Source organism: Eucyclogobius newberryi, unplaced genomic scaffold (assembly GCF_026437365.1).
Source record: "Eucyclogobius newberryi isolate DKJ021-1_F unplaced genomic scaffold, fEucNew1.0.hap1 SCAF_9, whole genome shotgun sequence".
NCBI classification, from domain to species: Eukaryota; Metazoa; Chordata; class Actinopteri; order Gobiiformes; family Gobiidae; genus Eucyclogobius; species Eucyclogobius newberryi.
Genome location: NW_027316532.1, coordinates 12245341 through 12272123, shown reverse-complemented (window position 1 = coordinate 12272123; position 26783 = coordinate 12245341). Strand labels below are relative to the sequence as shown.

At 52.1% G+C, this 26783-nt stretch overlaps 1 protein-coding gene across 1 annotated transcript in view; it reads right to left on the bottom strand.

Moving 5' to 3' along the window:
- szt2 (SZT2 subunit of KICSTOR complex) overlaps positions 1–26783 on the bottom strand; it is a 147777-nt gene that overhangs the window by 31407 nt on the left and 89587 nt on the right. Inside the window, exons 32-54 of the mRNA XM_072439086.1 lie at positions 25738–26004; positions 24959–25094; positions 24586–24696; positions 24449–24518; positions 13450–13659; positions 10720–10884; positions 9957–10089; positions 9709–9783; positions 9231–9372; positions 8928–9054; positions 8200–8320; positions 7972–8124; positions 7746–7848; positions 7476–7569; positions 7008–7137; positions 5619–5737; positions 5210–5374; positions 2693–2777; positions 2429–2605; positions 2100–2291; positions 1104–1270; positions 862–1025; positions 202–299 (exon numbers count right to left, since the gene is read on the bottom strand). Coding sequence (XP_072295187.1) covers positions 202–299; positions 862–1025; positions 1104–1270; positions 2100–2291; positions 2429–2605; positions 2693–2777; positions 5210–5374; positions 5619–5737; positions 7008–7137; positions 7476–7569; positions 7746–7848; positions 7972–8124; positions 8200–8320; positions 8928–9054; positions 9231–9372; positions 9709–9783; positions 9957–10089; positions 10720–10884; positions 13450–13659; positions 24449–24518; positions 24586–24696; positions 24959–25094; positions 25738–26004 — 3204 coding nt within the window. The remainder of the gene's footprint in view (positions 1–201; positions 300–861; positions 1026–1103; positions 1271–2099; positions 2292–2428; positions 2606–2692; positions 2778–5209; positions 5375–5618; positions 5738–7007; positions 7138–7475; positions 7570–7745; positions 7849–7971; positions 8125–8199; positions 8321–8927; positions 9055–9230; positions 9373–9708; positions 9784–9956; positions 10090–10719; positions 10885–13449; positions 13660–24448; positions 24519–24585; positions 24697–24958; positions 25095–25737; positions 26005–26783) is intronic.

Sequence of the window (26783 nt, the reverse complement as noted above, 5' to 3'; positions counted from 1 at the left end):
GAGAGAGGGAGGAGAGTGAGAGGAGAGAGGGAGGAGAGAGTGAGGAGAGAGGGAGGAGAGAGGGAGGAGAGAGTGAGGAGAGGGGGAGGAGAGAGGGAGGAGAGTGTGGCTAGCAGACAGGAGGGTTCAGGTTTCTTGACTGAACCACATGTTCTGCTTTAACACTTTTGCATTAACATGTTCAGCTCATTCTTTACACACCGAGTCGGGCCATAAAAGTGATCCAGGACTCGAAGGTCAGATGATAAACGGGGTGCAGCGCCCCAACATCCCCCTCCTCCAGCGGGGCCAGATGTTTCCTGCACACAAGCACCGTTAGAGAACGCTCTGGTCATGAGAACGCTCTGGTCATGAGAACGCTCTGGTCATGAGGGGCTCTGGTCATGAGGGGCTCTGGTCATGAGAACGCTCTGGTCATGAGGGGCTCTGGTCATGAGAACGCTCTGGTCATGAGAACGCTCTGGTCATGAGAACGCTCTGGTCATGCGAACGCTCTGGTCACGAGGGGCTCTGGTCACGAGGGGCTCTGGTCATGAGGGGCTCTGGTCATGAGAACGCTCTGGTCATGAGAACGCTCTGGTCATGAGAACGCTCTGGTCATGATTGGCTCTGGTCATGAGAACGCTCTGGTCATGAGAACGCTCTGGTCATGAGAACGCTCTGGTCATGAGGGGCTCTGGTCATGAGAACGCTCTGGTCATGAGGGGCTCTGGTCATGAGGGGCTCTGGTCATGAGAACGCTCTGGTCATGAGAACGCTCTGGTCATGAGAACGCTCTGGTCATGAGAACGCTCTGATCATGAGAACGCTCTGATCATGAGAACGCTCTGGTCATGAGGGGCTCTGTGGTTGTGAGTTCACCTTTGCTGCTCCAGCTCCAGAAGCCCCGCCCTCTCCTGACCCAACTGCTGCTTGACCGTCTCCGTCTTGTGTCTCCGGCGCGTGGCTCTCCCGTCCTCAGCCTTCTCCTGGACGATGTCATCGGTGGTCTTTGGACCGCCCAGCTCAGTGGACTCAGGTTTACTCTGGAACATTCAAACACACGCGTGACTCTCACAGTTTGTATGTTTTATAAATGTGATGTCAAAAGGATCCGGACTGACCAGGATGTCCCAGAAGCTGCGGCGGGTGCTTTTGCTCGTGGGGGTGGTGGACTCTGGGGACATGGGGGCGGAGCCTGTGCCCTGGCTGAAGACTAAGGGGGCGGGACTTCCTTTGGGGAGCCGTAGGCCGCTGCGCTGCCGGTCCTTCACGTCCAGCACCGGAGCGTCTGGACCCAGTGTCATTACTACAATGTTACCAGTTTGTAATCACACAATAAACTACATCTAAAGGACATATTCTGTTTGACTTGTGTTGCTGTCGACCTTCAGTCGAGACGGTGCCATATGGACTTTCATCAGACACTAAGACTGATCCAAAGTGTGAGAGAGTCTGGCATTAAAAGTGGTTGAGGTTTTCCCTTGGATTTATCACAGAATGAATCAAACACCAGAGTTTCTTTTAACTGAGTTGAGACATGGCCTTTTTGTTTATTAAACTAAAGAAAGTTGTTCTAGTTTATTGATCTTTTTGGAGTTATAAATGTCAGTTAATGAGTCGTGAGTATTAATGCTTTACATTCAGATAGTGCCCTTCTAATATAAATATGAACTACATCAGATCCTGTGGCACCACAATGTAATGGCTCGTCCCAGAGAATCCCCATTTCCACCACAAGAGGTACAGCTTTGATGATTGCGCGTCATTAAAATTAATTAATGAAAAATTAAATTCTAAAAATAGGGTAAAAATCTGAACTAGCTCTGAGTAGCGCAGGGGAAGGGAGAGCTGAATAAGAGTGGGCAGTTGAAGTGGGACCGGCCCACTTCACAACTATCCATCTGCAGGAGATTACGATGCTCCGCACACACAGGCCGTGAAAGGGAGAAAAAGAACTTGATTTTTGAACCGCATGGAGGCAATTATCACCAAACAAATATTTATTTAAAGCATGAGCTGTTTCCTGCAGAGAGGGTGAGGCTATAATTCAGGTACCTTTCTGTTTTTTTTGTTAGAAGCCTTCTTGAAGTTTTCATAAACCTATAGTTAGCTTTTACCTTTGGCCTCGTCCCTGGAGGCTCGTGCAGCCTGGTAGGACACACCCACACAGAGTAGTTTAGGTAGTACTTGGAGCTCCATTACTACATCACACAGAGCATGCCGCATCGCCCCCTGCAGTTTGTCGCTCAGCTGAAGTGGGCTGATGTTTCCTTGTTCCCAGATGCTGAAGCGCACATACAGCTGTGGTTCTGTGTGAGAACAGGTCAACACAAACACCTTATTCATGCGAGGATGAGGAAGGAGTGGACACGCCTTCAGTGGCATTACCACAGCAACTAAACATTTGCATAGAATGTACTGGAATGAAAATGAAGTAGACTTCTACCAGTTTCCTTTGTGTTGGTTTCTTCTGAACTGTTTAGGTCAGAGTCCACCTTCAGCACCATGGTCAGCTCCTCATAATGCTTCGTGTCAATGGACAGAACGCTCTCTGCTCCATGCGCCTGGACGGGCACGGTGCTGCCTTCAGGGTTCACAAACGACAGGGTGATGCAGGCAATACCTGTGCGTACAAATATTGAAGTATTGAAGTACAAAAATAACAATAGCAGCACTTAGGTTAGACTGAGAGCTGAGGGTCTGTCTGCACCTTTGCCTCCCGTGCCCTGGCCTCCCGGTTTGTTATAGAGGTAAATGTCACCGTCCGCCCCGTCACTACTCACGCTCCCGTAGTGCTGAAAGCAGAACAGATAATAATAATAATAATAATTATAATAATAATAATAATCTCTAATAATCGCGCTCGCCCCAACCCACGGCAACGGCCACACGCTCGCCCCGACCCACGGCAACACGCTCGCCCCGACGCTTGCACCAATCCATGGCCGATAGCCACATTCATTCAATCCCCTGAGCCCCTCTCTCAGAGCCACCGGGCACCAGGAGGCCCCTCCGGTTCTCTACAGTCTCTCCTTTGACCCTCTTCTGACACATGAGTTTGTCCCCCATTTGATCTCCTTTTGACTCTGCATTCATCCCTCCCTCAATCACTCATCCACTCAAGGAAGTCTGCAGCCGATCACCTTCTCAGCAGAGGGCGCTGTAGTCTCTGTTTGTCCCTGGCTGTGGCTCCACACGGTGATGGAGGAGGTGATGGAGGAGGTGAGGATGGACTCAATGATGGCCGTGTAGAACTGCACCATCATCAGGAAGTACATCCTCTGCTGGTCCTTCTTGATGAGGAGCTGATGGTGGCTCCCACTTGAGGTCCTGGTGATTGTGGCTCCCACTTGAGGTCCTGGTGATGGTGGCTCCCACTTGAGGCCCTGGTGATGGTGGTGCAGAGGAGGTGGAGGGAGTCCACAGTGGTGATGGTGGAGTCTGAGATGGTGAGGGGGGGTGGGCTGTGTCTTCTGGGCGTTGAACTCCAGGTTGTTACAGCTGCACCAGCCGCTCTACCTCCTGTAGACAGACTCATCCCCGTCCCAGATGAGCCTAATGAGGGTGGTGTCGTCATGGTGATGAGGGTGGTGTTGTCCACAAACTGAATTAGTTTTACAAAGTCTTGGCTGGAGGTGCAGCAGTTTGTCACAGGGAGAAGAGCAGGGGAGAGAGTACACAGCCCTGTGGAGATCCTGTCCTGTCCCAGTGTCCGAGACATTCTTCCCCAGCCGCACACACAGACTCTGATCCCTAAGGAAGTCAGTGCTCCCCCTGCAGGTGGAGTCAGTGCTCCCCCTGCAGGTGGAGTCAGTGCTTCCCCTGCAGGTCGAGTCAGGCAGGTTGAGCTGGGAGAGCTTGTCCTGGAGCAGAGCAGGAGGTAATAATAATAATAATAATAATAATAATAATAATAATAATAACTTATTTTTATAGCGCTTTTCAGTGACCCAAAGACGCTTAACATATACAAAAAAGGGGGGGAGGTGGTGTTGATCCTGGTGTAGGTTCCCGGGGAGTCCAGGTGCTGCAGGTGAAGTGGAGAGCCAGGTTGATGGTGTCGTCCACAGACCTGTGGCTCTGTAGGTGAACTGCAGGAGGTCAAGCAGGAGGTCCAGCAGGAGGTCCAGGAGGGGTTCCAGCAGGAGGTCCAGCAGGGGGTCCAGCAGCAGGTCCAGCAGGGAGTCCAGTAGGGGGTACAGCAGGAGGTCCAGCAGGTAGTCCAGCAGGTAGTCCAGCAGGGGGTCCAGCAGGGGGTCCAGCAGGAGGGAGGTGAAGGACTTGAGGTGGGGGAGGACCAGGCGCTCAAATGACTTCATGACTACAGACGTCAGTGCCACAGGTCTGTAGTCATGGCATGGGTTAGGTGGCCAGAGTGACCGTCTGGTCCAGCAGTTGGGTTGGATTTCCGAAATAGTCTGCACACATCCTGTTCATGAACTGTGAGAGGGGTGGGGGAAGTGGGGGGGTGACCGGGGTTGGGTTGGCAGAGGTGGCCACAGTGGGGGAGGGCGTGTCAAATCTGCAGTAGAAGGAGTTGAGTCGCTGAGCCAGTTTTCCGTCATCTGCAGAAGGGTGGGGCTCTGGGCTTGTAGTTGGTGAGAAGCCGGAGCCCACTCCGGCTTCTCACCAACTCCGGGTTGTTGTTGGAGAACTGCTGCTCCGACACGAATTGTACTGAGATCTAGCTCTCAACACCTTCCTGCTAAATCCATACTTCGCGTCTATGTAGCGCCCTCTATCTCCGGCCCTGTGCGCTGCCTCACAAGGAAATGCAACTGTTGGAGAGGATGTGGCAGCAGGAGGCAAACCACCATCATGTGTTCTGGGACTGTCCTGTGACTGTTTTTGACATTTGCATCCCTGTGAACTTTAGAACTATGTAATTTGGCGTCAAACTCCAGCCATGGACACAATAACTGGATACCTTTGGAATGTACTTTTGGAATGTACTTTTGGCGGCAGGAACAAAGGCCATCACAAAGAAGTGGCTGACACAAACCTCACAAATGACCAAGGACTGGACTGACATGAGAACAGACATTAAATAAATGGGAAAAAATGACATTCAGACTTAATCTGGAAATGGACAAATTTGATAAACTTTGGGCGAGATGTGACTTTTATGTTGAACTTGTGCTGTAAAACCTGCAGATATAACGTACTGTATTTTATCAAATGCAATCTTCAGTTCTTGCAGCCTGTGTGCTTGAGTAGTGGAAGGTACCTTGAAGTGGTGGGCCGTGTTATTGTCGGTGTACTTGGGCACATGCAGGAAGATAAGCAGGTTCTGTCTGAGGTAGTGAGCCACAGCAGGGAGCCAGGCACTGCAGTAGGACGGCAGGCTGAAGACCATCACCTCTGAGGGGTCAGCGTCTGAGGGCTGGATGAACTGCAACCAACACAGCACCACTCACAACACACGTTTTCCAAGGTCGGCACTTCCACATCAGAGTGACATGCAGTACATTTCACTATATGTACACTACATTTCACTATATGTACACTACATTTCACTATGTACACTACGTTTCACTATATGAAATAAAGCCCCCCCCCGACATGAGCCCCCTCCGACATGAGCCCCCCCTGACATGAGGCCCCCCCGACATGAGGCCCCCCGACATGTCTCTCACCTCCACATCGGCAGGGGTCAGTTTGCAGTTGCGGACCAGCATGACAGTGATGATGTCCAGGGTCGTCTCGTCCAGACGCTTCTGCAGAACTTTGACCAGTTCATCTGTGATTTCAGGGCCTGGACACACGTTACAGCTGTGACTCAGCTACAGACAAAGTATTTGAACAGCGGTTTTGTAAGTTCTCCCACTTAGAAATGATGGAGGTCTGACACTTTTATTGTTGGTGCATTTCCACTGTGAATGACAGAGATTTTCTATTGGATTTAGATCTGAGACTGACTCGGCCGCTCCAGAACCTTGATCTGCTTCATACAGAGCCACGCCTTGTTCTCCTGGCCGTGTGCTTCCGGTCATTGTCATGTTGACCCAGCCACGCCCCATGATGTTTCCTCCCCCAAAGCCTGATGTTTCCTCCCCCAAAGCCTGATGTTTCCTCCCCCAAAGCCTGATGTTTCCTCCCCCAAAGCCTGATGTTCCCTCCCCCAAAGCCTGATGTTCCCTCCCCCAAAGCCTGATGTTTCCTCCCCCAAAGCCTGATGTTTCCTCCCCCATCCTTCTTCTTCTTCTTCCAAACACAGCGAGTGGAGTTTATACCAAAAAGTTCTATTTCTGTCTCCTCTGACCACATGACTTCCTCCCATGATCCTCTGGATCGTCCAGATGGACCTGGACATGTGACTTAAGCAGGAGAACCTTCTGTGCGATGTATGATTTTAAACCATGACGTCGTAGTGTGTTACCATAGTAATCTTTGAACCTGTGGTCCCAGCTCTCTTCAGGTCATAGACCTGCTCCTCCTGTAGTTCTGGGCTGGTTCTTCACCTTTTTTTATCATCATTGAACCCCACGAGGTCAGATCTTCATGGAGCTCCAGCCTGAGGGAGAGTGACATCATCTTCAGCCTCTTCCATGTTCTAACAATCGCTCCAACACTTGATCTTCACAAGCTGCTTGACAATGGCCCGTAGCTCTTTCCAGCCTTGTGGAGGTCTACAGTTCAGTCTCTGGGGTCTTCTGACCGCTCTTGGGTCTTGTCCATAGCAGTAGATGGAGTCTGTCTGAGTGAGGCTGGACAGGGGTCTTTATGCAGCTGACGAGCTCAAACAGGAGCTGCTCATTTAGAACAAGAAGTGGAGCAGAGGTGGACTTTATAAAGACAGACTAACAGCTCTGAAAGAGCCAGAATTCTTGCTGATTGGCAGTGTTCAAATACTTATCACTGTCACAAATATTCTCACAGTGGAAATGTGCCTACGAGGAAACTGTCAAACCGCTCTAGAATCTTAAGGCGGGAGAACTTGGTGTTCAAATACTTATTTTACTCACTGAACTTTAAACTTTGGATGTCTCTTTGGTCAAACCTCTCATGGACCTGCCCTGACTCACCTGCGTTCTCCACTCCATGCACCAACAGCAGGATGTGTTTGTCCACCTGCCCCACAGGCCGGGACACCTCCAGGGACGACCGGGACACCTCCAGGGACGACCGGGACACTTCCAGGTACGACCGGGGCCCCTAAACATGGCAACAACTGTTACAATTAGAACTGGTCAAGGAAAGTTCTAGTGTCGGACGTGACATCAGACACTCTCACTTCACTCGTCCTCCACGGGCGACTCACTGAGCAGTTCAAGACACGAAGAAGAGAAAAGCTCATACAAAGTTCTTGGTGATCGTAGAGTCACATTACTATCTCTGATCCAACATTTCAGACTTTTGAGGGAAAATATGACTTCATTTTGTCGTGTTTAATCCAGATCAAACAAATGCAAACACATCATTATTGATCCAAAAGTAAAGAACTTGTCAATGTTTTGGACGAAGAGGGATTAGTTAGTTTAAAGTGGTTTTACCATCGGGTCGTCTGAAAAGGAGGGCTCCTGGCTCCGGGCAAGGGCCACCGAACGCTGAGAGGGCATCTGGTTCTCCAACGAGGTCTCACAGAGTCTGCACACACACACACACACACACACACACACACAGACACAGACACAGACACAGACACACACACACACACACACACACACAGACTGAATAATGCAGAGTGGATGGAGGAGGTGCAGAGTGGATGGAGGAGGTGCAGAGTGGATGGAGGAGGTGCAGACCTGAGGAGAGCCTCATACCTGAGGTAGAACACAGACTTGGTTGTCCGCTCCTGGTAGACAAACATATTCTTCCGGTTGACCACACAGAAAGAGCTGAGCACTGAGCGAAGCGCTTGTATCGCTGCAGGAGGAAAGCAGAGGCACAATTGAAACTAAATGTGGATGAACATGAGGATGAAATGGCCTTGCATAACGTATGTGATAACGCATGTGGACTAGATGTAGACTTAGATGGTGCACTTGCCTCTGGACACTCCCATGTTGGGCCCCATCTTGAGGCGTGGGTGTATGTGGATGATGGTTCTCCACACCGCATCACAGGCAAAGTGTCCCGGTATGAAGTGCATTGTGGCGGCCAGGTAGTCCCGGGCCGGGTAACTCTCCTCCGTGTTGTAATCTGAGACACGAGACAGGATCACGCACAGTCCTAACCACACATCACACACATCACACACGCAGAGGAGGAGCTGACCGTCGGAGGTGTGTGCCCGCTGCCTGTACTGAGCCTCGTTCTTCCAGATGTCCTCCTCGCTCTCAGCCACCAGCAGAGAGTTACACACGTGACTGTCATGGAGATCCTGCAGCAACATGCGCTACACAGGCCACAACAACATGTAAGACACCTGCAAGTCTCAAGAGTGATCAGCACGAGCCCGAGGGCTGAACGGAGAAACTCTTCAGATCTTTATGCTTAGCCATTCTTGGTGAACGCACCCCATCACCCTGATCGCACCCCATCACCCTGAACGCACCCCATCACCCTGATCGCACCCCATCACCCTGAACGCACCCCATCACCCTGATCGCACCCCATCACCCTGAACGCACCCCATCACCCTGATCGCACCCCATCACCCTGATCGCACCCCATCACCCTGATCGCACCCCATCACCCTGATCGCACCCCATCTCCCTGAACGCACCCCATCACCCTGATCGCACCCCACTACCCTGATCGCACCCCACCACCCTGAACGCACCCCATCACCCTGAACGCACCCCATCACCCTGAACCCCATCACCCTGATCGCACCCCATCACCCTGGACCCTCCCTCCTGCTCTCAGATACATCCCACAGACAGTGAGGAGATGCAGTCTTCTGCTGTCCGTGTCCAACTGACGGCCAAATGCTAAAGTACAAGTGTTACTTCAAAGACAAAGCACATGCTCACGAGGAGGGGCTGGAGTTAGCTCTGTACCTGATTGACCACGCGGCAGACCTCCACGATCTTCCTGACCACAGCCTGATGGAGCTGCAGATACTCAGGCAGATCCTCCTCTCTGTTCTGAACCTCCTCACAGCTCTGCACCTCCGCCCTCAGGTTCCTGTCAATCACACTGAGTGAGACAGGGGGGGAGGACAGGCGGGAGGCAGGGGGGAAACAGGGGGGGTGACAGGGGGCGACAGGGGGGTGACAGGGGGAGGACAGGGGGGAGGACAGGCGGGAGGCAGGGGGGTGACAGGGGGAGACAGGGGGGTGACAGGGGGAGACAGCTCTGACCTGGAGTGAGTGTAGACCTTGACGCGGTCCTGTTGCACTCGCAGGATTAACCAGAAGTGGGGCATCAGGGGGGGCTGTGTGTCCCGCTCCTCGGGGGCCCCGGGGCTCTCACACTCAGAGTCACTGCTGCCGCCGTCATAACCTGAAAGACACAACGTGTGTCTCATGCACCACTCTCACAAGAGTCACGTCATATTGTAGAGTCGAACAGAGCTGCAGAAACGTTTGTGTGAATTATTACAGTATATTCCAAATAATGAAGATATAAAGGTGCTTAAAAACAGTTGTCTGCACTGAAATGTAGCAAAGGATCATGGTCTATAGTTCCTGCTTCAACCAAACAATGAAGACAGGAGTTTATCATTTGATATATTGTGACACACATTAGTTTTGTGAGACTTTGTGAGAAGATGTTATGCTTCATCCCTCGTTGTGGAAAGGAAGTGTGCTGTAATAACATGTGAGTTCTGAAGTTTACCCTGCATGTCCGAGTCCAGGCTGCCCTGACTGGACACCACACTCTGGACACGGCAGGGCCTGGCCCTGTCACAGCCTGTGAGCAGAGAGAACACTGAGGATTAGCACATGTGCAATGACCCTGAGATGACCCTGAGGTGGACTGTCAGGTGGACTGTCAGGTGGACTGTCAGGTGGACTGGGACTGTCAGGTGGACTGTCAGGTGGACTGTCAGGTGGACTGTCAGGTGGACTGTCAGGTGGACTCACTGTGAGCGACGGGCCCCACGCCCTCGGCCAGGCTCCCGATGGGCGCTGGCGGCTCCGCCCTGAAGGATGCTGGGGGCGGGACCTCTGCTCCTGAGGCAGTGTCACAGAGGCTGGGCGGGGCTGCACTGGGAGCCTCCAACATCAGATTTAAAACAGGTCAGAACAGTGGTCATGGTGGACAGATAATATACAGCATGTTTTGACTTGATTGGGCCCTTTGCTACATGCGGTTGGGGGCCACATATGTATTATTTCATTTAAACATGCTCGTGTACCTCATTTTTGATTTACACATGACTTTATATTTCTGTCAGGATGTTTGTTAGAATCCTTTCCACTGCAGCAGGAGGAGCTGCCATGGGGAAGCTAGCTTCCCTCGCTATGCTAATAATACAAGCATGAAATTGTAATGGTGCAATTTGATGTTAGAAATGCTCAGAACGAATCTGGTGATGATTGATGGACTTGAAAACAGCACAGGTGACCTTCAGGTGGTGACCTTCAGGTGGTGACCTTCAGGTGACCTTCAGGTGACCTTCAGGTGGTGACCTTCAGATCTCTACCTTCAACATCACAAATCTGGACATTTGAACAGAGGTGTGTTGTGAGCAGAGGAGGATGAATGAAGCTAAAAACAATGTTAAAAGATGGTTTAAATCAAAAGTCAATTGACATTTGTCATTTTATATTAAACAGAGTGTTCATTAAATATACGATGGTGAAAGGCCCAGTAGGAGTCGGGTGCATGTGTCTGTGTTAGTACCAGATGTGAGTGGGCTTCAGCGGGGCCCTCATCAGGGCAGGGGCCGCTGTGAGTGGTCAGTGAGAACATGTTGGTGCTGTGGGGGCGGAGCCGGTTCAGAGAAATGTACAAGAAATCCTCCTGAGCGTTGAACACATATCCAGCCAGAGACACACGGCGGAACTCCTGAGGACAGAAGAGGAGGAGCCAGTGAAGCACCATGTAGGACTGCACCATGTAGGACTGCACCATGTAGGACTGCACCATGTAGCACCATGTAGGACTGCACCATGTAGAACTGCACCATGTAGGACTGCACCATGTAGCACCATGTAGGACTGCGCCATGTAGAACTACACCACCATGTAGGACTACACCATGTAGGACAACATCACCATGTAGGACTACACCACCATGTAGGACTACACAGTGTAGGACTACACCATGCAGGACTGCACCATGTAGGACTGCACCATATAGGACTGCACAGGAGACATGTAGGACTGCACAGGGGACATGTAGCACTGCACAGGGGACATGTAGGACTGCAGAGTCAAAAATGTGCAACAAACACGTTATAAAATGCTTGCGATTCTTGACTTTTCTTAACGGTGAACCGTCCTGGACACGTGCAAAGTGAATCTTATCTTCAAATCAAACAGTTTATTATAAACACTTTTAAATGAAGGAACTGGAGGGAAAATTATAGATTGATCTCTTTGAAGATTTCAAAGACATTAGATCTAAATAATAATAGATTTAAGTCTTTATTACAAAAATAAGTGTAATTGAAAAAACAAATTTAACTTCCAGGGTCAAAATGTCAATTAGTTTGATTTTCTATTACAAATGGTAGAAACATATTCTATTTTCTAGCATAAAATTTTATTTCAGAATCAGAATATTTAAGCTTCACTAAAATATAATTCAAGTTCAGAAGCCCCTTATGAACAGACAAAAATCAAGGCCGGCTCCGTCGCCCGGATTGGCGTTACCGGGGCCCAGTCCTGGAGCCAGGCCTGGGGTGGGGACGGTGAGCGTGTGGTGGCCCAGCCGGGCACAGCCCGGACGAGTGACGTGGGGCCGTCCTCCCGTGGACACAACCCCCGCAGGAGGATCCATAAGGGGCCGGTGCAGCGAGATCTGGGCGGCAGTCAACGGCAGGGGCCTCGACGATCAGATCTCACAGAGATCAGAGACTAACTCTGGGGACCTGGAATGTCCCCTCACTGGGGGAGGGAGATATACTCAGCCTCACCTCCACGCACAGTTCAGGTGTGGGCTTATAGCTCCATAGCTCAGCCGCCACATCCCAGTGAACCAGTGCCTACGCCTTTGGGTTGGGTCTTTCTCTGTTGTGTCGGCCTACGGGCCGAACACAATGCAGAGTAGCCGGTCTTCTTGAAGTCCCTGGGAGAGGAACTGGACAGTGCACAGGCTTGTGCTGTCGCCAAGGCAAAAACCTGGGGCTGGAGGAGTTCGGGGAGGTCATGAAGGAGGAGCCATGAAGGAGGAGCCATGAAGGAGGACGGCCCCAAAGAAATTCTGGCAAACCGTCCGGCGCCTCAGGAGGGGGAAGCAGTGCTTCACCAACACCGTTTATGGTGCGGGTGGAGGCCTGCTGACCTCGACTTGGGAGGTCGTCGGACGGTGGAAGGACTTTGAGGATCTCCTTAATCCCACCGTCACGTCTTCTGAAGAGGAAGCAGAGACTGAGGACTCAGAGGCTGACTCGTCCATCACCCAAGCTGAAGTCACTGAGGTTGTTAAACTCCTCAGTGGCTCCTCGGTGGCTCCTCGGTGGCTCCTCGGTGGCTCCTGGGTGAATGAGATCCTGAGGACCTAAAGTCTCTGGATGTTGTAGGACTGTCTCTGACACGTCTCTGCAACAGGGCGTGGCGGTCGGGGACAGTGTCTCTGGACTGGCAGACCGGGGTGGTGGTCCCACTGTTCTAGAAGGGGGACCGGAGGGTGTGTTCCAACTACAGAGGGCCTTCGGGAGGTGCACCGGGAGTATGGGGTCCGGGGCCCTTTGCTCAGGGCTGCCATTGGTCACTGGTTCTGTTAATAGTTTTTATGGACAGAATTTCTAGGCGCAGTCAGGGGTCAGAGGGTGTGGTCAGGGGTCGGAGGGTGTGGTCAGGGGTCGGAGGGGTCAGGGGTCAGAGGGTGTGGTCAGGGGTCGGAGGGTGTGGTCAGGGGTCGGAGGGTGTGGTCAGGGGTTGGAGGGTGTGGTCAGGGGTCGGAGGGTGTGGTTAGGGGTTGAAGGGTGTGGTCAGGGGTCAGAGGGTGTCCGGTTTGGGGACCACAGGATCTCATCTCTGCTGTTTGCAGACAATGTTGTCCTGATGCTTCATCAAACCTGGACCTGCAGCTGCACTGGGACGAGAGGGAAGCGTCTGGGATGAGAATCAACTCCAGATCAGAGGTCATGGTTCTCGACCAGAGAAAGGTGCCTTGCCCTCTCCAGGAGGGAGATGTGCCCCGGATAAGCAGAAGATGATGAATGTATGGATGAAGTATGATTTGTAGTAAAGTATGTACTATACTAATATATAAAAACTATTGTTCACTTAAACTGAAACATCTGGATTTGACCTTCATCAAAGAGAAGGTGCATCATAATCTTTTATTAGTATAATAACGAATAATGCAATTGTCATTGTATGTCTCTGAGTGGTTTATGTGCTTTGTGTTTACAGCGTTTGAAGGATGCATTGTGCAGAATTCTTCCAGAAGATAAAAACCTGCCTGTTTAAACTTCTCCAGCGACTGCTCCGGGCCAAAGACAAACTGCAGCGGGACCTCCTCACAGAGGCAGTGTGGGACCTCCTCACAGAGGCAGTGTGGGCGCCCGGCCGAGCGGGACACGTGCTCCATCACCTTCAGAAGAGTGTCTGAGCTGATGAAGCGACAGGAGCGGAGCGCGGACACCATCTCATCCTCCAGCAGCCAGCGGATCTGAACACACCACACTCTGAAGGTCAGTCACACCACACTCTGAAGGTCAGTCACACCACACTCTGAAGGTCAGTCACACCACACTCTGAAGGTCAGTCACACCACACTCTGAAGGTCAGTCACACCACACTCTGAAGGTCAGTCAAACCACACTCTGAAGGTCAGTCACACACACTCTGAAGGTCAGTCACACCACACCCTGAAGGTCAGTCACACACACTCTGAAGGTCAGTCACACCACACTCTGAAGGTCAGTCACATCACACTCTGAAGGTCAGTCACACCACACTCTGAAGGTCAGTCACACCACACTCTGAAGGTCAGTCACACCACACTCTGAAGGTCAGTCACACCACACTCTGAAGGTCAGTCAAACCCACTCTGAAGGTCAGTCACACACACTCTGAAGGTCAGTCACACCACACCCTGAAGGTCAGTCACACACACTCTGAAGGTCAGTCACACCACACTCTGAAGGTCAGTCACATCACACTCTGAAGGTCAGTCACACCACACTCTGAAGGTCAGTCACACCACACTCTGAAGGTCAGTCACACACACACTCTGAAGGTCAGTCACACCACACTCTGAAGGTCAGTCACACCACACTCTGAAGGTCAGTCACACTTCACTACTGAACAGAACTCCTGTCACTTTATATGAAATGCAGATATGGAACATTTCTGTGCATGCGAAGCGCTAACACAGCCACAGAAGTCATTTAAGTTAAATTGAATTTCCTAGTTGAGTTTTGTGACTTTTAGGTCAGATCTACCACAATCACAGACACATTAATATTGGGACCACATTGTCTCATGTCTCTCAAATGTGAAAGACATCTCCTTTAAAATCATTTCAGAAAATTCAGAACAAAACACATTAATTTAGCTCAGATTTTCTCACATTTTCAGCTCATTAATTCATCCTCTTATAATTTCAATTTCCTGTAGCACTTGAGGATTCTTGGAACGAACCACCTCCAGCAATTTAGGGTTTTCATGCAGATCAATTAACTTTTTCTCCCTTTGTTTCTTTAGTCCACATAGTTTTATACATTATGAGACCTCAGGTGTGTTGAACAAATAAACAATGAAATAAATTGACTCTGACTTAGACTGAAGTCTGGTATTAAAGGGTTGAAACTATAAAAATAATCATGTTTTGCCCAGATTTCTCTATCAGTTCCAGACTCTTCTGATTTTCATCCCCAACCGGCCGTTTGATGATGAAATAAAGCAATCTCAATATTTATTTGGCAAAGAAAAAACCCTGTATCCGATTCAAAACTTAATCATTATCAAAAGAAAAAGGAGGCGGGGTTCTATTTCATCCCTACTGACCGCCAGAGGCGGTGCATAAAGCACTGGATGATCATCCTTGCGCATACACAGGTTGAGAATTAATAACAAAAAAGTTACCTTTGACCCCCGGTGGGTCACGTGAGTCTATATAGTCACATGACACCGGGAGCTCAGTCCCTTTTCACCTTCTCGCATGCAGGTTGTATATGTGGTTGTTCGGCTAATATTGCTGTTTTCCCACAAAGTTTGGTTCGTTTTGCCGCTTGTAGCCTGTTAGCCCTGTGACTGTGGTACAGTCGGTGCAGCGAGTTTGCTCGCCCTCCTGGGGCTGCACAAGCGTGTCGGACCTGTTTCAATACGAGGTATATTTACGTTGTTTTCTACGACTGGTAAGTACCCCTTTAATGCATTTCGCCGTAGCCGTGGGCTCGGTAGATTTTTGTTGAATTTGAACCGTACAATTGTACCCGGTTCTGTGTTTATCCGTGCTGAAGCCGTTTGTTTGGTTTACGGATACAGCCGCGCGGCTCTAAGTTCTAACTATAGCCGTGTTCGGGTCATTAGTTCTGAACTGCTTTGTTTTCAGCCGGTTACACACCATCGGTGGCGTTTTCGGCTCGACCTGGTGGTTACCTGTAGCTGGTTTTGTGTTTACATTGGGTCATTAGTGGCGTGCTCAGCTCAGTCTGATCCCGCTCGTCTCATTCACATAGCGGGTCATTAGTGGCGTTCCCTGCTCGACCTGACCCCGCTGCGCCCCTCTGGGTAGGTAAGAGGTTTTACATCTAATTTAGAGTCGCTAGTGGTGTTCCGCTCAACCCGACTCTATTGGCTCCGGTCTTATCATGCTGGAGTCCCTGTGCTGCCGGTCCTGCCTGGCGCCGCTGCAGCCTGACGATGGGCATGATCTCTGCCCTGCTTGTCTTGGAGTGGATCATCTTCGGGAGGCACTTTCCGATGATGCCTCGATGGCTTTCGAGGACGCTTCAGACTGGTTGTTTGTGGCGCCTCCGAGTCAGTTACCAGCTGGCCAGACTGGGGGCCCCAAGCGGCCGTCCACGGCTACTCAAGGTGGCCCCCCATTTAAGAAAAAGCAGGCCCCCGGGAAGTTAGCGGCTCAAGTGAGCACGCTGATATCTGAACTGGCCCAAATGCGGGCAGTTATCCAGACTCTCCAGACTGATGCCAGTCGGGTGGTGGCACAATGGCAGGAGGGGCATGACACAGCCTCAGTATATGATGACGTCATATCTGTGGCTGCTTCAGACACGCAGTTTCAGCTAGATTCTGACCTTCTGAGCTCCAGAGTTTCAGAATCTGGCACACTGGCCTCTGCCGGCTCTCAGGCCGACAGTGATGAAACTGTCACAGCGGCTTTGCGGACGGCACTTTCCCACTTAAAGCTGAATGTTCTGCGGGATGAGGCGGCACCCTCTAGCGCCTTCTTTCGGCGCCAGGCTGCAGCGCCCCACTTTGCAGTTCCTCCCTCGGAGGAGTACATTAAGGAACTGCATTTCTGTTAGACAGACCCAAAGGCATTTTCGAGGCCAACTTCAGATGGCAGGGTCTTGGCACTGATGCAGGATCCTCAGAAGCTTGGCCTGGGACATATGCCGGCATATTGCCTCCCTCATCGTCTGCCCAGAGGAGACTTTACAGACTAATGCCCGGTGTCCACGACCACAGTGCCGGGTTACAGACGACCTTCTGTGTAAGGCGTACGACATGGGAGCTCGTATGGGTCGCATTGGGAACTCATTGTCTCATTTAATGCTTGGCCTGTCGGTTTCCCTTGAGACGGTGCCAGTGGACCAACCAACACATGGGCTGGTTGATGCCTCCTTGCAGGCTTTTGCCCTCATGTCAAGGGAAGTAGGGCGACTGCTCTCTACATTAGTGCAAGCTCGCCGCCAAGTATAGCTGGCACAGTCTCCGCTCTCTGAGGCCAGTAGGAAGACCTTGAGGGGTGTTCCAGTTCTTCCCGGAGAACTATTTGGCCCGGCCGCCCTGGAGGCTCTAGAGCGCACGGCCCAGGCTTGCCGTACACGGCAACAGTTGGCGGGGCTTCATAGGCGGCTCAGGCCGCCCCTCCCGTTTCTTCAAGGAGATACACACCACCGCCCCATCACTCCCCCGTTCATGGCTCAGACTTGCAACAGGCCCCAAGATTTGGATTTTGTCCATCCCGTGCGTCCCGTTCCTCACAGCCCGGCCGTGGCCCCCACAAACCCGGGCGGGGTCGAGGGGCGTCCAGATGAGGCTAAAGGGCCGGCGGTAGGATATTTTTCCCCAGGACAGCTGGAGCACTGGACAGCTCACTCCCCAGATATTTGGGTGCTGGCCACGCTGTCCGAAGGGTATCGTCTGCAGTTCCGCCGCCGGCCTCCTGTTCCTTATCGGATCCGAATGATTGTCATTCAGGATCCGGCCAAGGCGCAGGCGCTCTCTCAGGAGATTCGCACCTTGCTGGACAACGGGGCGATAGTTCCTGTGGACCCCCTGCTGGATCCAGGGGGCTTTTATTCCCGATATTTTTTAGTACCCAAGAAGACGGGCGATTTACGCCCAGTTCTGGACCTCAGGGGTCTAAATATGTTTTTAAAGGTACTCCCTTTCAGAATGTTGGCGGTCAGACAAGTGCTCCAGGCGATCTCCCCAGGCGACTGGTTCACAACAGTAGACCTGAAGGATGCATATTTTCATGTCCCAATTGCACCGCCACATTGGAAGTTTCTCCGCTTTGCTTTCCGGGGAGAACACTTCCAGTTCAGGGTCCTGCCATTCGGGTTATCTCTGTCCCCTCGAGTGTTTACAAGGTGCGTCGCTGCAGCCTTGTCCCCCTTGCAGGCCCAGGGGTTGCGGATTCTGCCCTATCTGGACGACTGGCTCATTTGTGCGCCCAGCCACGAGCAGGCGCTTCAAGATACAGAGACTGTGCTCAGGCACGTGGCCAACTTGGGGCTGCGGGTGAACTTGGCAAAGAGCTGCCTTGTGCCGTCACAGGAAGCAACTTTCCTCGGCATGGTCCTCGACTCCCATACAGCGACTGCACGCCCTTCGCCCAAGCGGGTGGACAATATTTTGGGAATGTTGCGGGACTTTCGACAGGGGAGTTCTCTTCCCTACGTCTGGTTCCTAAGCCTCTTGGGCAAGCTGACTGCGGCCGCAACGGTGGTTCCTCTGGGGCTGCTGTCTTTGCGCCCCCTTCAGATGTGGCTCAACAGCCTACACCTGGACCCCACACGTCAGGATCATAGGTGGCAGCAGCTACCCGTATCTCCCCAATGCCGGGTGTCTCTATGCAGGTGGCGGAATGAGGCCTTTATGACACAGGGCGTTCCGCTGGGGCCTCTTCCTTCCAGACGGGAGGTTGTGTACACCGACGCATCCCTCCTAGGCTGGGGTGCGACATGGCAGGCACGGATGGTGCAAGGGTCATGGTCCCAGAGGCAGAGCAGGCTGCACGTCAAGATAAGATAAGATATTCCTTTATTGTCCCACATGGGGAAATTTCATTGGTGCAACGCAGGTAGATACAAAGGTAGATACAGAAGAACAGATCACTTATAGGAAATCTGAAAAACACTTTCAGTAGAAGATCTCCTATAAATAAATAAAAACTCCCATAGACAAATAAATAAATAAATAAATACCATTGCATGTGATCCCGACAGTAATTGCACATGAATATGTGTCACGACAGCACATAGATTGCACATGAATTTCACAGTAATTGCACATGAATTCCAACAGCAATTGCACATATGACAGAATTGCACATCAGTATTAGGTTAGGTCAGTATTGCGAGTGTTCAGTACTAACAGTTTTGGTTTTAAAGTCTGACAGCAGCAGGAAGGAAAGACCTACGGAACCTTTCCTTCACACATCGAGGGTGGATCAGTCTCTCACTGAAGCTGCTCTCCAGAGCGGAGAGAGTGTCCTGCATGGGGTGACAATCATGGTCCAGCATAGATGTGAATCTAGCCAGGACCCTCCTGTCCCCCACCTCCTGCACCGAGTCCAGAGCACAGCCCAGGACGGAGCTGGACTTCTTGATGACTCTGTCCAGCCTCTTCCTCTCCCTCTCTGTGATGCTGCTGCTCCAGCAGGCCACACCATACAGGAGGGCCGATGCCACCACAGAGTCGTAGAAGGTCTTCAGGAGTGGCCCTGTCACTCCAAAAGACCTGAGTCTCCTCAGGAGGTAGAGCCGACTCTGGCTCTTCCTGTACAGTGCGTCTGTGTTATGAGTCCAGTCCAGTTTGTGGTTCAGATGAACACCCAGGTACTTGTATGAGTCCACTCTCTCAATGTCCCGTCCCTGGATATTCACTGGTGAGGGGGCAGTGGGGTGGCGTCTGCGGAAATCCACCACCATCTCCTTGGTCTTCCCCGCGTTGATGAGGAGGTGGTTCCGCTGACACCAGTCCACAAAGTCCTGCGTCAGTCCTCTGTACTCCGCGTCATCGTCGTCCGTGATGAGTCCGATGATGGCAGAGTCGTCAGAGAACTTCTGCAGGACACAGCTGTCCGTGTCATGTCTGAAGTCTGCAGTGTAAAGGGTGAAGAGAAAGGGCGCGAGGACAGTGCCCTGGGGCGCCCCCACACTGCAGGTCCGAGTGTCAGACACACAGTTCCGGGCTCTCACAAACTGGGGTCGGTCTGTGAGGTAGTCCAGGATCCACTCTGCCAGGTCATACTCCACACCAGCCGTCTCCAGCTTGTCCCTCGGGAGCAGCGGCTGGATGGTGTTGAAGGCGCTGGAAAGATCGAAGAACAGAATCCTCACAGAGCTGCCAGGCTTTTCCAGGTGAGAGAGAGAGCGGTGCAGCAGGGAGATGATGGCGTCCTCCACTCCGATGCCAGACCGATATGCAAACTGCAGCGGGTCCATGGCTGAACTCACGGTGGAGCGGAGGTGGTCCAGGACTAGCCGCTCCAGTGTCTTCATCAGGTGGGACGTGAGAGCCACTGGCCTGAAGCTGTTGAGGTCTTTGGGGCGCGGTGTCTTAGGCACAGGTACCAGACAGGAGGTCTTCCAGACCTGTGGTACCACCCTCAGCTTCAGGCTCATGTTGAAGACATGTTCCATAACTCCACACAGTTTATCTGCGCAGGACTTAAGGAGCCTGTCAATGTGCTGGAGTTCTTGGCTGTCGAGCTAGCGCTGCGCCATTTCTTGCCACACCTGCGCGGCCGTCATGTCATGGTACGGTCTGACAACACCAGTGTGGTTTTTCACATAAATCACCAGGGCGGCACTGGGTCGGTGACCCTGTTCAGGATTGCACAATGGGTTGGGCTACCCCGCGCCTTGCCAGTCTGAGCGCTGTTCACATTCCGGGGGTTTGGAATGTGTCCGCGGACTTCCTGTCTCGCCATCGGCCGCTGCCGGGGGACTGGCAGCTTCACCCGGAGGTGGTGAGGGACATTTGGGAGACCTTCGGCAGGGCACAGGTGGATCTTTTTGCCTCCCGCAACGCGACACACTGCCCTCAGTGGTTCTCGCTGGCGGACAGGGCCAGCCCAAACGATGCTTTATGCATTTCCCCCATTCCCCCTGATTCATCAGACGCTTCTCAGGGTCCTTCAGGAGGGCCACAGTCTCAGGCTAGTGGCCCCGTTTTGGCCGGGGAGGACATGGTTTCCTTTGCTGCACAGGCTCTGCTGCGGCACAGCGAGACGTCTCCCCCCCAGGCGGGATGTCCTCTCTCAACTAGGGGGTCGGATTCTGCACCCAATCCCGGGCGCCTGAAGCTCTGGGTATGGCCGCTGCAGGGCCCGGCATGACCTTCTCGAGGTACGCCGGGGAGATTGGGAACACAATAAGCAATGCTCGTGCCCGGTCTACCCGTCTTCTGTATTCCTGCAAGTGGAAACTGTTTGACGCCTGGTGCCGCAAAAGCGGTGAGGATCCAGTGCATTGTGCTGTGTCAACGGTGCTCGCATTCCTGCAGGACCTACTTGGCCAGGGGCGCTCTCCATCTACCCTGAAGGTATACATTGCCGCAATCTCTTGTTGGCATGTGGGGTGGAATGGTTTCTCGGTTGGCCGTAACCAAGATATTTCCCTTTTTCTAAAGGGTGCTCGGCGTTTGCATCCGCCGGCCCGTTCTGTGGTCCCAGCGTGGGACCTGTCCCAGGTGCTGGAGGCGTTGCGATCCCCTCCATTTGAGCCTCTGTCGCAGGTTGACCTTAAATGGCTGTCAATGAAGATGGCATTCCTTCTGGCGATGGCCTCTGCGAAGCGGGTGAGTGAGCTCCAGGCTTTGTCCGTGGCAGACTCCTGTTTTCGTTGGCTCCCCGACAACTCTGGAGTTTCCCTTTGGCCGAATATAGATTTTGTTCCAAAGGTGATTTTGTCAGAGGGGCACAACCGGCCGCTACAACTGACACGTTTTGGTGCGGGATCTGCCGCCTGTTTGTTTGTCTCGCTGGCCCGCGCAAGGGCCAGGCTCTGTCCAAACAGCGTCTCGCGAGTTGGATTGTTGATGTAATCACGGAAGCCTATACTCGACAAGTGCAACTGTTGCCGTCCGGGGTGAGGTGCCACTCCACAAGGGGGCTCTCAACTTCGTGGGCCGCTATGAACGGGGTGTCCTTGGACGTGATCTGTGCGGCGGCCTCTTGGACATCCCCGAATACCTTTGCAAGATTCTACAGAGTGAATGTGGTTTCTCCACAACCGCTGGAAGAGGTTCTCCGGCAACACTCGTCTGCGTCCCATTGAGGTATGGTTTTGTCTATTCCTCAGGACCCTGCTGGTATTCGTCATCCAGTGCTTTATGCACCGCCTCTGGCGGTCAGTAGGGATGAAATAGAACAAAAGTTACGACTGTAACTACGGTTCTATGAATCCCGGATGACCGCCAGAGCATCCGGTCCCTCGGAATTCTCGTGCTTTGCGAGAAGGTTTCTAGGGACTGAGCTCCCGGTGTCACGTGACTATATAGACTCACGTGAGCCACCGGGGGTCAAAGGTGACTTTTTTGTTATTAATTCTCGACCTGTGTATGCGCAAGGATGATCATCCAGTGCTTTATGCACCGCCTCTGGCGGTCATCCGGGATTCATAGAACCGTAGTTACAGTCGTAACTTTCGTTTGCCTTGTTTGAAAAATGACTTTATTTCAGCTCAGATCAGAGCGTTGCTGGTGTGAGCATGAATTACTGAGAGTAATGTGTTGCCGGGGGTTCCTGTACAGGTCTTATACTGAGAGTAATGTGTTGCCGGGGGTTCCTGTACAGGTCTTATACTGAGAGTAATGTTGTGCCGGGCGTTCCTGTACAGGTCTTATACTGAGAGTAATGTGGTGCCGGGGGTTCCTGTACAGGTCTCATACTGAGAGTAATGTGGTGCCGGGGGTTCCTGTACAGGTCTCATACTGAGAGTAATGTGGTGCCGGGGGTTCCTGTACAGGTCTCATACTGAGAGTAATGTGGTGCCGGGGGTTCCTGTACAGGTCTCATACTGAGAGTAATGTGGTGCCGGGGGTTCCTGTACAGGTCTTACTGCAGATGACAGACGCTTGAGTCTGACGGAGGAAGTGAAGAATCCCTGGGTCAAATCTGTGCTTACGACATGGAAGGAGCTGATCAGAACATACAAACTAAACACAGATGTTACAATCTAACAGCACAGATTTGAGATTTAAAGGTGCCATAACATGCTTTTTTCACGTTTCGTAGTCTATCCCAAGTGTATAATTGATAATAATAAGGGTTGTGCAACACCCTTAACATAATAGTTAAGAAATATCACCCAGACCTTGGACCCCCTCACGCGTGACGCGTGCTTGCCCTTATGACGCGGTCTTGCCCCACCGCCCGTCAGTTTGGAGATTCGAGGAAAGGAGATAGTCTGTAATATAGCTAAACACTGTGGGAATCAATAAAAAAAAACACTCTGGGTACATATATGAAGCACAAATAGCAATGTAAGAAGGTTAAAAGCTCTTAAAAGTCGATTTTGCATGTTCTGGGACCTTTAAAATTTGGATAGCATTATGGAGGTTTTAAAGACAATCAGAAGAAAAGCTTTGATATGTTGAAAGAATCCTTTCTTTTATAGGTATTTACAAATCAGTAGTTAAACTAAGCAATAACCTTTGACTGACATATTTACAGTTATAAAGGTTATAAATGAGAAGGTTCAAGGGGAATGTCATATCATAACCAACACTAGAAAATCTGCAATGGCTGAAGCCATTGCTGGAGTGTCTGCGTCTCTCGCGCGCTCTCTCTCGCGCGCGCGCTCTCTCTCTCTCGCGCTCTCTCTCTCGCGCTCTCTCTCTCTCGCGCGCTCTCTCTCTCTCGCGCTCTCTCGCTCGCTCTCTCTCTCTGTCGCTCTCTCTCTCTGTCGCTCTCTCTCTCTGTCGCTCTCTCTCTCTCTCTGTCGCTCGCTCTCTCTCTCTCGCTCTCTCTACTGGCTCCGTCCCAAAATTCTAAAGAATAAAGCCTAAAGAATAAAGTCTAGGGGTGCACAGTGGCAAAGGCGGTTAGCGCTCTTGCCTCCCAAGAAGGAGATTATGGGTTCGATTCCCGGACCAGACCAACATCACATGATCTCTCTGGGTGGAGTCTGCACGTTCTCCGGCTTCCTCCCACCGTCCCCGAAAGGGAACAAGCGGTAGAAAATGGATGGATGGATGGATGGATGGAATAAAGTCTACCTCTCTCCCTCTCCCAAGAACATATAGTGTCTGCGTGATGACGTCACGCAGACACTATATGTTCTTGTATTGTGAGTGATGTCACAAACTTTTTATTATTATTATTATTATTATATTTTCCATTCCTTCCTCTCTCCCTCTCCCCTCTCCCCCCTCTCCCTCTTAAATACAAATCTTTTAGGGGGGGAGTAAAAATAAAAAACTAATATAACTAGATAATTTGCAATGGCCATGCGTCTCTCCCTCTGCACACGTACTACTGTGAAAGCGATCATAATGGGGTATAACATGTTGAAATCGGTTGAAGCGTTAAGGAGTTGAAACTGGCTAAATGGAAAATCATGGAAAATATAATAATAAAAAAATGTGAAATACAAGAACATATAGTGCCTGCGTGACATCATGCAGACACTCAAAAAGGAATATAAAATGACATTAGGACATAACGCACTAATGCTGGAGCCGTAGTTTCATTTTGTTGTCTTGTCCTCTTCTGTCTTCTGTATTTGTACAGCACAGAGTGAGAGATCCTGCGTGCTGCCCGGTGGTGGAGTGGTTAAGGCACAGCACACGTGCAGCCACAGTGTCAGAGTGAGGGTGTCGTTTGTGTGACGTGTTGCAGTGGTGGAGTGGTTAAGGCACAGCACACGTGCAGCCGCAGTGTCAGAGTGAGGGTGTCGTTTGCGTGAAGTGTTGCGGTGGTGGAGTGGTTAAGGCACAGCACACGTGCAGCCGCAGTGTCTCGAGTTTGAATTCTGACTTCTTTCTCTCTCGTCCCACATTAGACCAGATTGTGGATGTGTTTAGTTACTTGCCTCATCCATTGTGGCCAGGATGGCTGACCTGTGAGGGTCCGGCAGCCTGGACAGAGGGTCCATGTGAACCCTGGACACCAAGAACACTCTGTTATGGAGTTCCACTCAAACACATGTGTACAACGCACTCTACTGACCCGTCCACGACTCCTGCCCGAGCGTCCAGCCCCATCAGCTCATCGTCCGAGCGGTACGAAGAAGGCAGTGCAGGGGAGCGGGTCAGAGACATGCTGCTCTCAGACGTGTACCTGCACCACAAAGCACTCACTCACCACAGCTACTGACCAACAAAGCACTCACTCACCACAGCTACTGACCAACAAAGCACTCACTCACCACAGCTACTGACCAACAAAGCACTCACTCACCACAGCTACTGACCAACAAAGCACTCACTCACCACAGCAGCTACTGACAGTGACAATACAATATGTCCATGAAGCGGAGGCCACACCCCCTAGCAGAGGCCACACCCCCGAGCAGAAAAGTGACAGTGAGTCTTTAACTGACCTGTTGTGATGAAAATCAGGCAGAACTTCAATTTCCAAAGGAAGGGTCAGTATGAAAATATCAAGAGTGACCGAGAGTTCTGTGAGATCCACCGAGTCCAGCAGCTCCACGTTCTCCAGACACGAGATGACCTGACCTGAGGGCAGGAGCGGTCAGAGGAGTGGTGCAGCGGTCAGAGGAGAGGTGCGGCGGTCAGAGGTGTCGTGCAGCGGTCAGAGGAGTGGTGCGGCGGTCAGAGGAGTGGTGCAGCGGTCAGAGGAGAGGTGCGGCGGTCAGAGGAGTGGTGCGGCGGTCAGAGGAGTGGTGCGGCGGTCAGAGGAGTCATGCAACAGTCAGAGGTGTCGTGCGGCGGTCAGAGAAGTGGTGCGGCGGTCAGAGGAGTCGTGCAATGGTCAGAGGAGTGGTGCAGCGGTCAGAGGAGTCGTGCAGCGGTCAGGGGAGTGGTGCGGCGGTCAGAGGAGTGGTGCGGCGGCTCGTGCGGCGGTCAGAGGAGTGGTGCGGCGGTCAGAGGAGTGGTGCAGCGGTCAGAGGTGTCGTGCAGCGGTCAGAGGTGTTGTGCAGCGGTCAGAGGAGTCATGCAGCGGTCAGAGGTGTCGTGCAGCGGTCAGAGGAGTGGTGCGGGGGTCAGAGGAGTCATGCAGCGGTCAGAGGAGTCATGCAGTGGTCATGCAGCGGTCAGAGGTGTCATGCAGCGGTCAGAGGAGTCATGCAGTGGTCAGAGGTGTCGTGCAGCGGTCAGAGGAGTGGTGCAGCGGTCAGAGGAGTGGTGCAGCACTCACCCAGGCAGGTGGGCAGCGTCTGCACGGGCACAGAGCCATGGCTGCTCTTCACGTTCACTGAGCAGGTGATGTGCACAAAGAGGGGGGGCATGTCCAGCTGCAGCCCCTCCACTGACCCCCCCTCCAGGATACTGAAGGAGTCATCGTCCTGGTTCACTGTGTCCGAGTCTGACACAGAACTGTCCTCAGCCTGAGGGCGGAGTCCAGGCTGGTCCTCGTACTCCACCACCAGATCCGAGTCGCTCTCCGTCAGCACGCAAACGGCCTCTGCAACACACTGCGGTCAGTCTCTGTACTGCGGTCAGCCTCTGTACTACGGTCAGCCTCTGTACTGCGGTCAGCCTCTGTACTATGGTCAGCCTCTGTACTACGGTCAGCCTCTGTACTACGGTCAGCCTCTCTGCTGCGGTCAGCCTCTGGACTGCGGTCAGCCTCTGTGCTGCGGTCAGCCTTTGTACTGCGGTCAGCCTCTGTACTACGGTCAGCCTCTGTACTACGGTCAGCCTCTGTGCTGCTGTCAGCCTCAGTACTACGGTCAGCCTCTGTGCTGCGGTCAGCCTGTACTACGCTCAGCCTCTGTGCTGCGGTCAGCCTCTGCGCTGCGGTGAGCCTCTGCGCTGCGGTCAGCCTCTGTGCTGCGGTCAGCCTCTGTGCTGCGGTCAGCCTCTGTACTGCGGTCAGCCTCTGTGCTGCAGTCAGCCTGTACTACGATCAGCCTCTGTGCTGCGGTCAGCCTCTTTGCTGCGGTCAGCCTGTACTGCGGTCAGCCTGTTAAAGTGTTAAGAAATAAAATAAAAAACTGGGGACAACCTGTTCCTGTTCCATGTGTTATGAAAGTATCGGATCGGGACTCGGTATCGGCAGATCCTCAAAATCACATGACTCGGAGTCGGATCGGGGCCAAAAAAAACCTGATCGGGACGTCACTAATTTTGGGTGTTACAAACATACATTTAATTGAATTAAAGATCATTAGAGAGCCACTCATGAGCTCAAGAGTCAGACTCAGATCACGGGGTCTAGAGGAGACAACTGTGCAGTGAGAT